The 11739-nt window shown below is 40.6% G+C and overlaps 1 protein-coding gene across 1 annotated transcript; it reads right to left on the reverse strand.

The window, feature by feature from the left end:
• Positions 1-6349: 6349 nt before the first annotated feature.
• Positions 6350-10379, reverse strand: LOC145771003 (uncharacterized). The gene is made up of 4 exons (XM_082582743.1): positions 10290-10379; positions 9365-9523; positions 8075-8240; positions 6350-6522 (listed from the first exon to the last, which is right to left on the reverse strand). Exons 1-4 carry the CDS (start codon positions 10377-10379, stop codon positions 6350-6352), a joined length of 588 nt encoding a protein of 195 aa, XP_082438869.1.
• Positions 10380-11739: the final 1360 nt, after the last annotated feature.

An 11739-nucleotide genomic window follows, 5' to 3' on the forward strand; every position in this document is an offset into this window, starting at 1 on the left:
GGCAAAGCCACAAACCATTTTATTGCTGATAAGGTTTGCGTTTTGATCGTTTTTACATTTTTTGAGGACCTTGGTATGTCAAGATGTAACTTTTGTGCAAATCTCTTGTCCGTTGAAAATGCAGGCACACACCCTTTAAAGCAAGCAATGGCCAACCAAACCCAAGGTACACCCACGTCCCACATGCTCGTATAATTCTCATTACGCAGTGCCTTTAAGACATGTTGACTTTGCACCTAGGCTACAATTCTTCCTTGCACCAATGCACAGCACTTGTGCAACGCTTGAACGACGTTTTCGAAATAATCACAAAAGAATGTTCGAGGTGCACAACTGCACATTAGAACAAAGAGTTGTCAAGTTGTAAGCCTTCATTGACACTCAGGTTTAACTTCAAAAAGTTGAAAAGCATGACCTGAGTTGTCGTTAGCATTTCAAATTTTTAGGCGTTTGAGTTGAATAATATCCCAGTCAATTTCAAGTAAAATATAGATATGCGAAATATTAGGTGTTTTCCTGATCACTGTTGGAAGTTGATAAGTAAACTACCCGTTTTTGTTTTCCCTCACGTCTTACTGGTAGTAGCCTACATCAGCTTCAATAGAACCAAAAAATTATTTCTTGTTATAAAATTATTAAATTGATAAACATTACTCATCAATTTTTTTAGTTTGATATCTGTAAGTCCTGAGGTCTTAAAGGCATACTAAATGAAACTTTTCAAACGGGAATTAAGCATTAAAATGCGTGAACTGAATATTCAAGAATACATTTCAAAAAAAAATTACCGAAAAAAAATTGTTTTCAATAGCACTGGCAAGGCCCAAAGTCCAATGTTTCATTTATTTTTAATTTTTTCAAAATGACCAAAAACTGGAAACACAGCTCGAGAATACGTCACTATCGACAGCAATAATAAAAGCCACGTTACCACATCTGATGTTTTAACATCAGATCTGATGTTTTGAGAAAACTGTCTGATGTTTTGATGTTGAAATTTGATGTTTTGATGTACATACATACATAGCCTACAGCTAAATCGCCCGCAGTAACAACTATTGCTCGATCAGCTGATTGCTAGTCTATAGTGATGTAGACTGTACAGTCGCACGGTTTGCTGCTCACGCCCATTCCCGTTTTGAAAGCTCTGACAAAAACACGCTTCGAATGGTGATAAGACTGCAATTGGGCAAAATTTTATTGAAAATCGTTTTATGGTAGCATGTTAAACATAAAGAACGTGTACAATTGCCAAGTCAGGTTTTTCCTTTAGTATCCCTTTAAAGTTCGTGCTTGCAGTCCTCTATTTCGAAGCTGTAGCTGATCCTAATGACAAGTTAAATGTTCTCTGTTCAATCCAACGATACAGTGACCTATGAGCAATGCAGTCATTTTAGTAAGCAAATTAATTTATTTGACCATGGGCATACGAAGCCGAGTTAGCTTAGGTAACGAGATTTAACATTGTAAGTTTATTATAGTAACATTTACAGAAAACAAAATACCACATTGAAAGAAATTTCGAACGTTTTTGACATCTCATGATGTCCTCTTCAGGAATAACATACAGTACTTTTATCTATACATCTGAACAAAAACAATCGTTAAATATTAAATTTGCCAACAGGAAAAAAACAAAAACTGCTCAATGATTCTGACAAGTTCAGCACTTAAAAATAACAATTAGAACACACAGAGAAGGAAAGACGAGCCACAGGCAAATAATCCGTCTGTCAACAGGCGATTATTTGTCAGTGGCTGGCCTTTCCTTTTGTGTGTGTTCTAATTGTTGTCACAGTATTTTGCACTTCATGTGATCTATTTTCCGCCGTTTTATTTTCTAGTAATTATTCTTGAATCACTTGTTGAGTTTGTGCTTTTCAGTTCGGAGTGTCGTTACAGTTATAGGGTATAGTCAGATTTATCTTACAATTTTCATTTTATGTATGTTTCAGATTTGTATTGCCTGTTGAAGACATAAGTAGGCTACGTGTCGAAAACGTTAGAGTTTGTTTTAATTATGTTAATTTGTTTGATGTGTAATACATTATGTTAATTAAACCCTTTAAAGTTACTTTGTTTTGTCTGTCTATGATTCAACAAAGCGAACCCTCTACCAAAGCTTTGCAATTAGTAGCCTATAGATCAGTAGGCTATGACCGAGCAACATTGTTGCTGGATTAAGGGTCTGCTGGCCTGTAAGCACATTTTATAAGTGGCCCAAAAATCAGGGTTGCCAATTAAAAAAATAGTATTATTCGTGTTGCCAAATCATTGTCACAAAGATCGTTGTTGCAACTATAACACAGGGTACCGTACAAAAACTTGGTCATATGCCTAACTAAATAACAACTTTGCGCATTTTCGAGATTGAAAACGCGATAACTAGTTTTTGGAGGTCAATCTTAAGGAGTAGATCGCTTTCAATACACAAAAGTGCCAGTGTACCAAGACGTTGTTGACACATCGTTGATCGTTTAACGTCTTTAATTCGTTTCAGTTGTGAAAACGAACGTTCCCCGAGCAATTCGCAGCCATTAGAGACAAATACATTCTAAGTGCTATTTCAGTGTTCGGAAATGCATTATAGACATCCAGTAGTGTGCAGCATTTTAAACATCTTTTGGCACTTCATTTTGCTGTTGTTTCATCGCGTCTTTGCTCTTTATAGTCTTTATACCAGCACATAAACTGACGAAATTCTGATGGGAAGTCGAAAGACAGGTCCTTTGAATACACACCAACCAGACCTGCAACAGCAACATCGATGTCTTCAACAGACATGGAGTCGTACTCCGTCAAACCCCCAAACCAGCACCATGGAATATGCATCGATATGTTTCTGTAGTGCACTCTTCAGTTGATGATGATGGCGTATGAGCGATCTTTCCAGGCTAGATTGGAGGGCAGGAAATCTTCAGCCACTCAGCAGTCTCGTCGTCCAGGATTCTCAGACCATGCGCACCGTGTGGAGGCCGGTGGGTTAGGCAGTGGTGGATGACATGGTCTGCGGTCTGTTCCGTGGCACCACACTCGCATTCTGATGAAGGAGCCAGGCCCCACTTGTGCATGTCCGAACGAAAGCGGCCGACGCCAGTTCGCAGGCGGTTAAGCCTGACCCACGCAAGCCTTGCGAGGGACATCCCTGGTGGACGGGGATCGGCGTCGGGTATGAAGTCACGGAGCGTGGAGGTGTGATTTTGCCACTCCGTGTTCCACATGTGGTTCGTCCAGTGTGCCGCACTTAAACCAAGTTCTTCGGCGTTCTTAAGGAGTTGTTGTGCGGCAGGCACAAAGGGGCGTCTTGATTTCAACCGCTGCTTTATAGGTGGTGGTTTCTTGAGTGTTGCATGGAGGAGATGGTCGGGGTCCAAAGCGCGGCGAGCGAGAGAAATCGTGGCTCCTTTACGGCGTAGCTCAGCGGGTTGGATGCCTGCTAGGATGGGTAGGCAGTCCGTTGGAGTGGGACGCAGGCATCCAGTCACAGTACGCAGTGCGTCGTTGATGGCGGTATCAATCTGGTGGGTGTGAGAACTACGACACCAGACCGGCGCGCAGTACTCAGCGGTGGAATGAACAAGGGCTAGGGAAGCTGTACGAAGAGTTTTAGCACCAGCTCCCCAGCCGGAACCCGCCAATCGCCTCAAAAGTGCGACGCGTGTAGATAGTTTTTTGCGCAGTGACTTCAAATGCCAGCGGTACGTGAGTGACCTGTCCAGGGTTATGCCGAGGTATGTAGGTTCGGCACAGTAGGGCAGGCGTTCCCCATCAATCTTGATGTTTATCTCACGCTGTGCCTCCCGGTTGTTAAGGTGGAAGGCCGCCGACACTGTCTTTGACTTGCTGAGCTGTAGCTTCCATTTCTGGAGGTATGCTGATAGTGTTTGCATGTCTTGGCTGAGGTTCCTCTCCACTGACTGCCAGTTTCCTGCTGAGTGCAGGAGTGCCAGGTCGTCTGCGTAAGCATATTTCCTGGAGGTGGTGGGGGGCAAGTCGTAGGTGTATATGTTGAACAGGAGAGGAGCCAAGACTGAGCCCTGTGGGACGCCGTTTTTAAGTCGGCGTAGTCTGCTTCGACGACCGCTACCGGTTGTGAGGGTAAAACTGCGGTTTTGCACAAGTTCCATCATCATATGGACCATGTGTCTGTCAGGGAGCAGACGGAGTAACTTGCAGGTAAGGCCGCTATGCCATACGGTGTCATAGGCAGCCGTGAGATCAACAAACACGGCGCCAGCCTTCTTCTTAGCCGAGAAGCTGTCCTCAATGTCTTGGGTCATAAGTGTGACCTGATCTATACGGTTGATCGTCCGTGTCGGAAACCAGCTTGTTCACGGGGGAGCTGCGGATCTATTATTGGTTCGACACGGGCGTAGATGAGTCTCTCGAGGATCTTGAAGGGGATGCAGAGCAGTGAGATTGGACGGTAACTCTTCGGGTCCCCTGGGGGCTTCTTCGGCTTAGGGACTGCAACCACAAGGGCTCTTCTCCAGATTCTGGGAATTCTCAGGTGGCGCAAACAGCAGGAAAGGAAATCTTTTAACCAGGACTTTAAGGAGGCAGCAGCATGGAGTATCAACTCCGGGCATAGGTGGTCAGGGCCCGGGGCTTTACCTGGCTTTATGTGCTGGAGGGCGGCGGAAAACTCTTCCGGGGTGAACTCACCCGAGATGTTGTCCCCGTCTGGGGTTGTTACCCTCCAGAGGTCCGTCATTTCTTGCAAGACGGATCTATCAGATTCACGGTCTCTCGATTTGTATTTCCCGTTCTCCACAAGTTGTGAGGCGATGGAGTTTGCTAAAACGGGACATTGTTGACGAGAGGCACGTGATCTGCCAGTTAGGTTGTTCAGTGTACTCCATGCTATGCGGCTGGAGTGCGTGAAGTCGATTGATTCAACGGCTTCTGTCCAGCGCTCCTTCCTCTTTAAGTCCAGCCTTGCCAGCAGAGCTGTGGCTGAGCTGTTGGTGTCATTGCCCTGAGGGGCGTGGAGGAAGTCGGAGTAGAGGCTTTCGCACTCCTTATCCCAGCACGGTATGTAGGTCTTTTGTCGGCCGCGGGGGATGGATTGTTTTGCCGCTGATGTTATTGCATCACAAAAGTCCTGGTAGGCTTCTTCCACGTTGTTGGTGTGAGGGGATGGGAGATACTGTGTGGCTTCATTGGTGAGGAGGCTATAGTACTCCCAGTTGGCCATTCTGAAGTTCCATCGATTAACAGGCTTGCTCGGGACAGGCATTATGAGCGTTGAAGCCGTGATAATCAAGGGTCGATGTTGGGACCTGGGGAACTTCTCTAGCACACGTCTGTCCGGTTGGCAATTATCGGGGTCATCACTTGCGAAAGCCAGATCGGGGTTTGTACCAGTGTTCCAGCGTCTGGAGAAGAAGCTCGCTGCACCCTTGGGATCGTGCAGTAGGGTGAGGTTGTTATTGGCTATTGACTCTTCAGTTGATCGATGATCACATAAAACGTGTTGATTTTAAATGTTTGCTAGCCTGACATTCTTTCCACTGTCCGCATTTGGTGCTCGCCGACTTTCAGATTTATAAAGCATAGAACAATTGATAAGAAACGGTTCACAACTCACACTCACAGTTTCAATTGCTCAATAAAACTAGTCAATGGAAAATTACAAATATAATCGTTAGGATCTGCTATACAGTAAATACACTCGAGACTCAATCTTGCACTACCTACGTCCAAATGCTCAATCTGATCTGATTATTTATCATTCTGAATCTGACTAAAATTTATTTCTAATTTCTTAACATAACGCCACGTTTGTTTCGTTGCGTCACCCAGTGGAAATGCGAATTTTTAAAAACATCAAAATGGAAGTGGCAACATGATTCAATTCGTCTTTTTTTAACGATTTTTGCAACCTTTAATTCATCTGGAAAAACAGAGCTATTAAGATGAATACTTATCAGTTTAGAAAATAATTATTTTGAAAACATGACTAAATTTCTAGTGATTTTAAAGTGGCCTTGATTTTTAACTGGCCTTTAGGCACCTGGCTACTTTGCCTAATGATTAATCCGGCACTGTCCGTATTTTTAGAAAAAAGGATTATTTTAGAGGTAGATCGCATCGTAGTGCAGGCCACTGAAAATGCATCACAACAAAAACGTTTTACCACTGTAAAATGGCATTTTAAACAATTTTTCAGTATTTAGTGAAATAGAGAAAATAATTGTAAAGAATATGATGGCAATTTATTTATTTATCAATCTGTTTACTCTTACAACGCAACACAACCGACAATAATAAAAAAGTCTGATATCTCTGAACATGCAAGTCAACAGTCATAGTCCACATCAATCGCGGTAAGTCAGTAACCGATAGCTCAGAACCGTGTGAGTTTAGAAATTAGATTTTTGTGCTGCGGAAACTTCTCTGTTAAATTCTTTCGGCTGACAAGTTGAAAATCTTCATATTCAAATCCAGGACACACAGTCGCTCCAACTAGAACGTGACCAGGTTTTCTAGGATTTTTCAATCTCGCTGCGAAGATGTGTCCTGCCGTTGAAAAAAAAACATTAAGTTGATATGAAATTAGTGCAAAATCTATTGCAGCCTAACAATTTTAGATAAAATATTTCTGGTCTTTCGTTAGTTAAACGTACCATTTTCGTCTACAGGTACAAACGCCTGATTTCATTACTCGCACGGCGTTCAAACCAAATCAAAGCTTTGTACTCTTCACCTCAGTTACATTCTTGCGTTCTTTTCTCAGTATAAATTGCGCAACGTTTTAGATTACTTTAGACAAGCTCATTGGCTGAGTGGTTATCGCCTTCGGCTCTGGGCTGGTAAATTTGAAATCGATTCCAGGTCGGGTCATACCGAAGACTTAAAAGCAGAGATGTACGTATACGCCGCAAATTCTACGCCGTAGACATGTGGCGTAGACTTTTTGTTTACGCTAACGCTTAATAAGGCCACATTTTTGGATAGTTGTCGCTTGAGGCTACGCCGTAAAGTTTTCGCGGTTTCTTAGCATATAGCGTCAACGCAAACTTTTTGTCTTAGCTGTTGTTTGCATTTTTAATGTTTTTTTCGCTACAATGTCAATACGCCAATCTTCCAGCGCTGCAGTTAAAAGAATGTTTTCAATTGGCAAAGACATATTGAAACCAAAACGCAGCAAAATGTCAGATGAACACTTTCAGATGCTTGTATTTCTTCGTGGAAATTCAAAATAAAACTTGTTTGTTTCGAGTGGTTTATACCGTGTGAATGTTTGACACTTAGCAAACAAAATGAGTTTACGCTAGTGTATGCGCTGACGCTGACGCCGCCAACTTTTTTTACAAGTTACCTTGACGCATACGGCGTATGGTTTTTCGAACGTTTGCGTTTACGCTGACGGCGTCAATATTTTTTGTATGCCCGTACATCACCGCTTAAAAGTGGTACCGATTGTGTTCTTTCTTGCATAACGCAGTGAGGATAAGCCGGGTAATAATGTGATGACATCGTAAACCTGATATAAAATTAAAAATGAGCCCTGTTCTCTAAAAGACCTCAGCAGTTGTAGAGCGACAGTAAATAAACAGGTATATCTCAGCAACAACACGACATTTAATATTGTAACACAAAAAATAAAACGAACGTTTTCGACAATACATATAGTTCTTTTCATCGCCAATAAATAAAACCATAATATTATTATTACATCACTTTAGGTGAGACTACTACTGAAGTGCAATCGACTACAATAACACACTTCGGCTTATTTTACCTGTTTTTGACTTATTCTGTCTTTTGTTAAATGCAATTGTAGTAAAAATACAATAAAGATAAAAACACCGTTTAAGCTACCACGTGGTTTAACATTGACAATTTCATACTCGTGACAAATTTTTCCAAAAATTGCTTGGTCACAATCTTAGAAATATAAAATCCGATAGCTTGATATTTATAGATATACATATTTTCTGATCTTTTCTTTAATTGGTAAAGCCTTAACTATTGTTTCATAAGTGTATCTACCCTAAGAAAGGATTAAATTTATCCACCCCTCTCAAAACATATTATAAAACATCAAATCTTAAATTATTTCTCTTACCTTGTAAAACAGTGAAAGTGAATCTATGATTTTCCCTTGGACCAAGGTTGATCTTATTTAAGTTTCCGGTGTTTGGGTCGATAACAAATATTGTCAGGGGTCTGCCGTGGTAGAAGTGCCATGTTTCGTCTGATTTGATGACGTGAAAGGCGGAAAAACTACTTTCCTAAAAAATCAAGTAAGCTAAGCCTATAAAAATACTAAATTATACTGTATTTTAGCAATCATTTTCATCATGGTCTAAACTAAATAAATATGAAGCTATAGGCTTACTTAGAACTGAGATGGACTGTTTATCATTTACCTTCATAAATCATCGGAGCCACGAGTTTAAAAACTTTTACAAAAAAACTTAAAATTCATTTTATGATTGAACTTTATCTGTGACTGTTTCTATTGCCACAGCATGGACGACTTGTTTCGCAATTTGTTTTGAAGTGAACATTGTTGCTTCTACTGCTGTATATTATGTAGGCTGTCATTTTATTGACTGTATTTAAGTAGGTTTATAAACTTATTGAGTGATTGTGTTAACAGTTAGAGCATGAAGTCATACACTATGATTAGGTCTAATTTTGGTGTTTTGCTCTGTCCCTTTATGCTAGCAGTTAACAGTTATTTTTTTTTTTACATAGGTACTTTTTTCTCATCCACTACTTTTGCAGAACATGATATTTTTTGATACTCAAATAAAACCATTGGACTTCACTTAACTATCGCAGTAAAAAAGTAAAGGGGGTCCCATACTTGATTCAAGTGTCGGGTATGAGAAGATAGGGTTCTCATTGTACTAAGCCTTCGGCACTATGGAGAGTAGGGTGGCCAGTTCCTTTCTCTCGGCCGCCTTTACTTCAGCAACTACGCCCACCCAATTTATTACACCCTGGGTAGAGGTGAGCGGTGTTTTCAACAACCAGCTGAAACCGGGAGTCGAACCAGGTTTGCATAATTGGAAAGCCAACGCCTTATCCGTTGCGCCATCCCACCGCTTGCGCCATCCCACCGCAGTAAACAACCTTATTTTTACTTTTACTAAACATCAGCTTATTTTTGTTTTAACGTAATTTACAGATGCTTGCTATTTTTTACAAAAGACACGGGCACTGGACGACTGATATGATGTTTCGCTGCTTCCTGTCTGTTGTCGAATCTAGATTGTTACGGTGCTATTTTATTCGTGTTGTTTATAATTATTGTATCGTACTATTCTCGCAACAGACGAAATAAAAGTTTTCTCTCTCTTATCATGACAACAACATTTATCAATATGAAATAACATTTAGACCTTACCGTGAGTAAAAAGTAAATAGCAGTCCCAAACGTTCTAGTTGTATTTCCAAATCTATCTGGAAGATCTCGAGTTGTTTCGCTGCTTCTATAAACTTCAGTAAAAAATCCGCCTTCCTCGTGACCGACCAAACCCAAGTGATCTTTCCAATAAGTAGCATTCTAGAATAGGTACATAAGACAATAGAATTTGTAAGAACAAATTTTTATTGGTTTGAATTTTAATTATATTTTATTGTGCCAACAGAATCTCTCAAAACTTGAACACTATTTTATTTCGTAAAAGCACGTTTTCTCTGTAGAACTTCTGTAAAACCTTCAGCGCAATTGTTTTTAATTTTGTGATCCCTGGTCTTTTATTCACCTTTTTTCCAACCAAAACGATCAAAGGTGGGTAGTAACTTGTTACAAAAGTAAAAAGGAAAAAAGTCCCAGAAGCAAAATATTTGAACCAAAAAAACAGCTATCCGGCTGATTTCTATTTTCAGCACAACATACTGTTGTGAGTCATCTTATTTCGTGATAAAATTTGTAAAGTCAAATATCGTTCAGTTTTGACAAATCAACACATGAAGGAACTGCTTCGAACTGCTTTAACATCATATCAGCCTAATTTCAAACATCTTACAGCCCAGGTGGAGACTCATAGTATCACCATACAGCACTAATATTAATCAATAGCTACACTTCGTTGTGAGTGAATAAATCGTATTTTTAATTGTGTTTGTGTTATGGCTCTCTATTAAAACTGAATTTTGTTACATGAGGATCGAACATGAAGCAGGTCTGGCCACCCCTGTTATAATCTATACTTTATTTTTCAAATATAAGTTGATATAAGTTGTTAAGTTCGACTACAGGCTAGACTTTCAAAAGCTGTAGGCTATTGTTTGCGATAGGTTTACTTCTAGTCAATATAATTATTTACACACGGTCCTTCAGCACAAGCGAGAACATATAAAGCCAGCGAAAGAATGGGAACTCCAATTTGACCGAAACCCAAGGGGCTTTCAGCCATTATTGTAGCCAGGGTCGTTGAGAGGCTATATTGGGCCCATGCTAATGAAATCGTTGAGCCCCAAGTCAAGACATTTATAAGAAAACTGCACTGTATCCAAAGAATACGTTGTGGTATCTTCATGTCTCCAGGCCCTTTGAAAAGGTTTGAAAAGGTTCTTTGAAAAGGTTCCCTAATATTGTCCCGGGTCCAAAAGTACCCCTTAGATCCCCCTGTCAAAGCTACTGATTGTAACCTATAGGTTTCAGTTTTTGCAAAAAAGACGACTGAGTAGGTATAGACTAAAGGTGATCTTAAACTCAGTGACTGAGTTTCGGGGAATGAGAAGATAATGTTATCATACAAGCATTCGGCACTTAGGCTGCGAGATCAGAGTGGCCAGTTCCTTTTTTGGGCACTTTTCCTTTAGCAACTTTCTCACCCATTTTAATACGTCTAAGGCACAGAGGCGTGGACGTCGTAGAGGTGAGCGGTGTTTATCAATGATCAAATTAATGCGCGTAGCGAACTAGGGTTGCATTATATTGGAAAGCCAACGGCTTACTTGCTACGGATAGGACTACGACAGTTTATCGAACGACAGTTTATCGAACGACAGTTTATCGAAACGACAGTTTATCGAACAACAATTAATCGAACGACAGTTTATCGAAACGACAGTTAATCAAACGACAATTTATCGAACGACAATTTATCGAACGACAGTTAATCGAAAACCTAACCCCTAACCTAAAACCTAACCCTAACCCTTAACCCTAACCCTTAACCCTAACCCCTAACCCCTAGCCCATAACCCCTAACCATTATCCCCTTGCCCCTAACCCTTAACCCCTAACCCCTGAGTATTCCATTGCATATGTGCTTCGTCGTTCGATAAACTGTCGTTTCGATAAACAGTCGTTCGATGAACTGTCGTTTCGATAAACTGTCGTTTCGATGAACTGTCGTTTCGATGAATTGTCGTTCGATGAACTGTCTTTCGATAAACTGTCTTTCGATAAATTGTCGCGTCACGCTTGCTACGCCATCCAAGATAGAACATAGCCTATTCGCAACTCGCAAGCCAATGCTAGCAGAAAATGGCGAAAAATATTAGGCCTGTCGTACTAGGGTGGCCCCTTTTGAGGCAATTTTTTTATTTCAACTTGCCTGGGTGATAAATTTTTGCCTTAGCCCAAAATATTATTAATTTCAAAATTTTTTTGAAATCTGACCTCGTTTAGATCCTGCCCCAACAGCATTTTTAAATTGAGCCCCTTAAATCACGTTTTTAATGATAAAATTAGTACTATTAGAGCTAGGTGTATGTTGTTGGTATTCATTTTTATTGCCTTTCGGAAAGGAAGACACTTGCATGCCT

The sequence above is a fragment of the Aplidium turbinatum genome, chromosome 5, assembly GCF_918807975.1.
Source record: "Aplidium turbinatum chromosome 5, kaAplTurb1.1, whole genome shotgun sequence".
NCBI lineage: Eukaryota > Metazoa > Chordata > Ascidiacea > Aplousobranchia > Polyclinidae > Aplidium > Aplidium turbinatum.

Coding starts and splice junctions, on each gene's coding strand:
- LOC145771003 (XM_082582743.1), bottom strand. CDS start 10,379: ATGGCTGAAAGCCCCTTGGGTTTCGGTCAAATTGGAGTTCCCATTCTT. Junction 9,524..10,289: donor CTTGTGCTGAAGGACCGTGT/GTAAATAATTAT, acceptor TACCTATTCTAG/AATGCTACTTATTGGAAAGA. Junction 8,241..9,364: donor CTATTTACTTTTTACTCACG/GTAAGGTCTAAA, acceptor TTGATTTTTTAG/GAAAGTAGTTTTTCCGCCTT.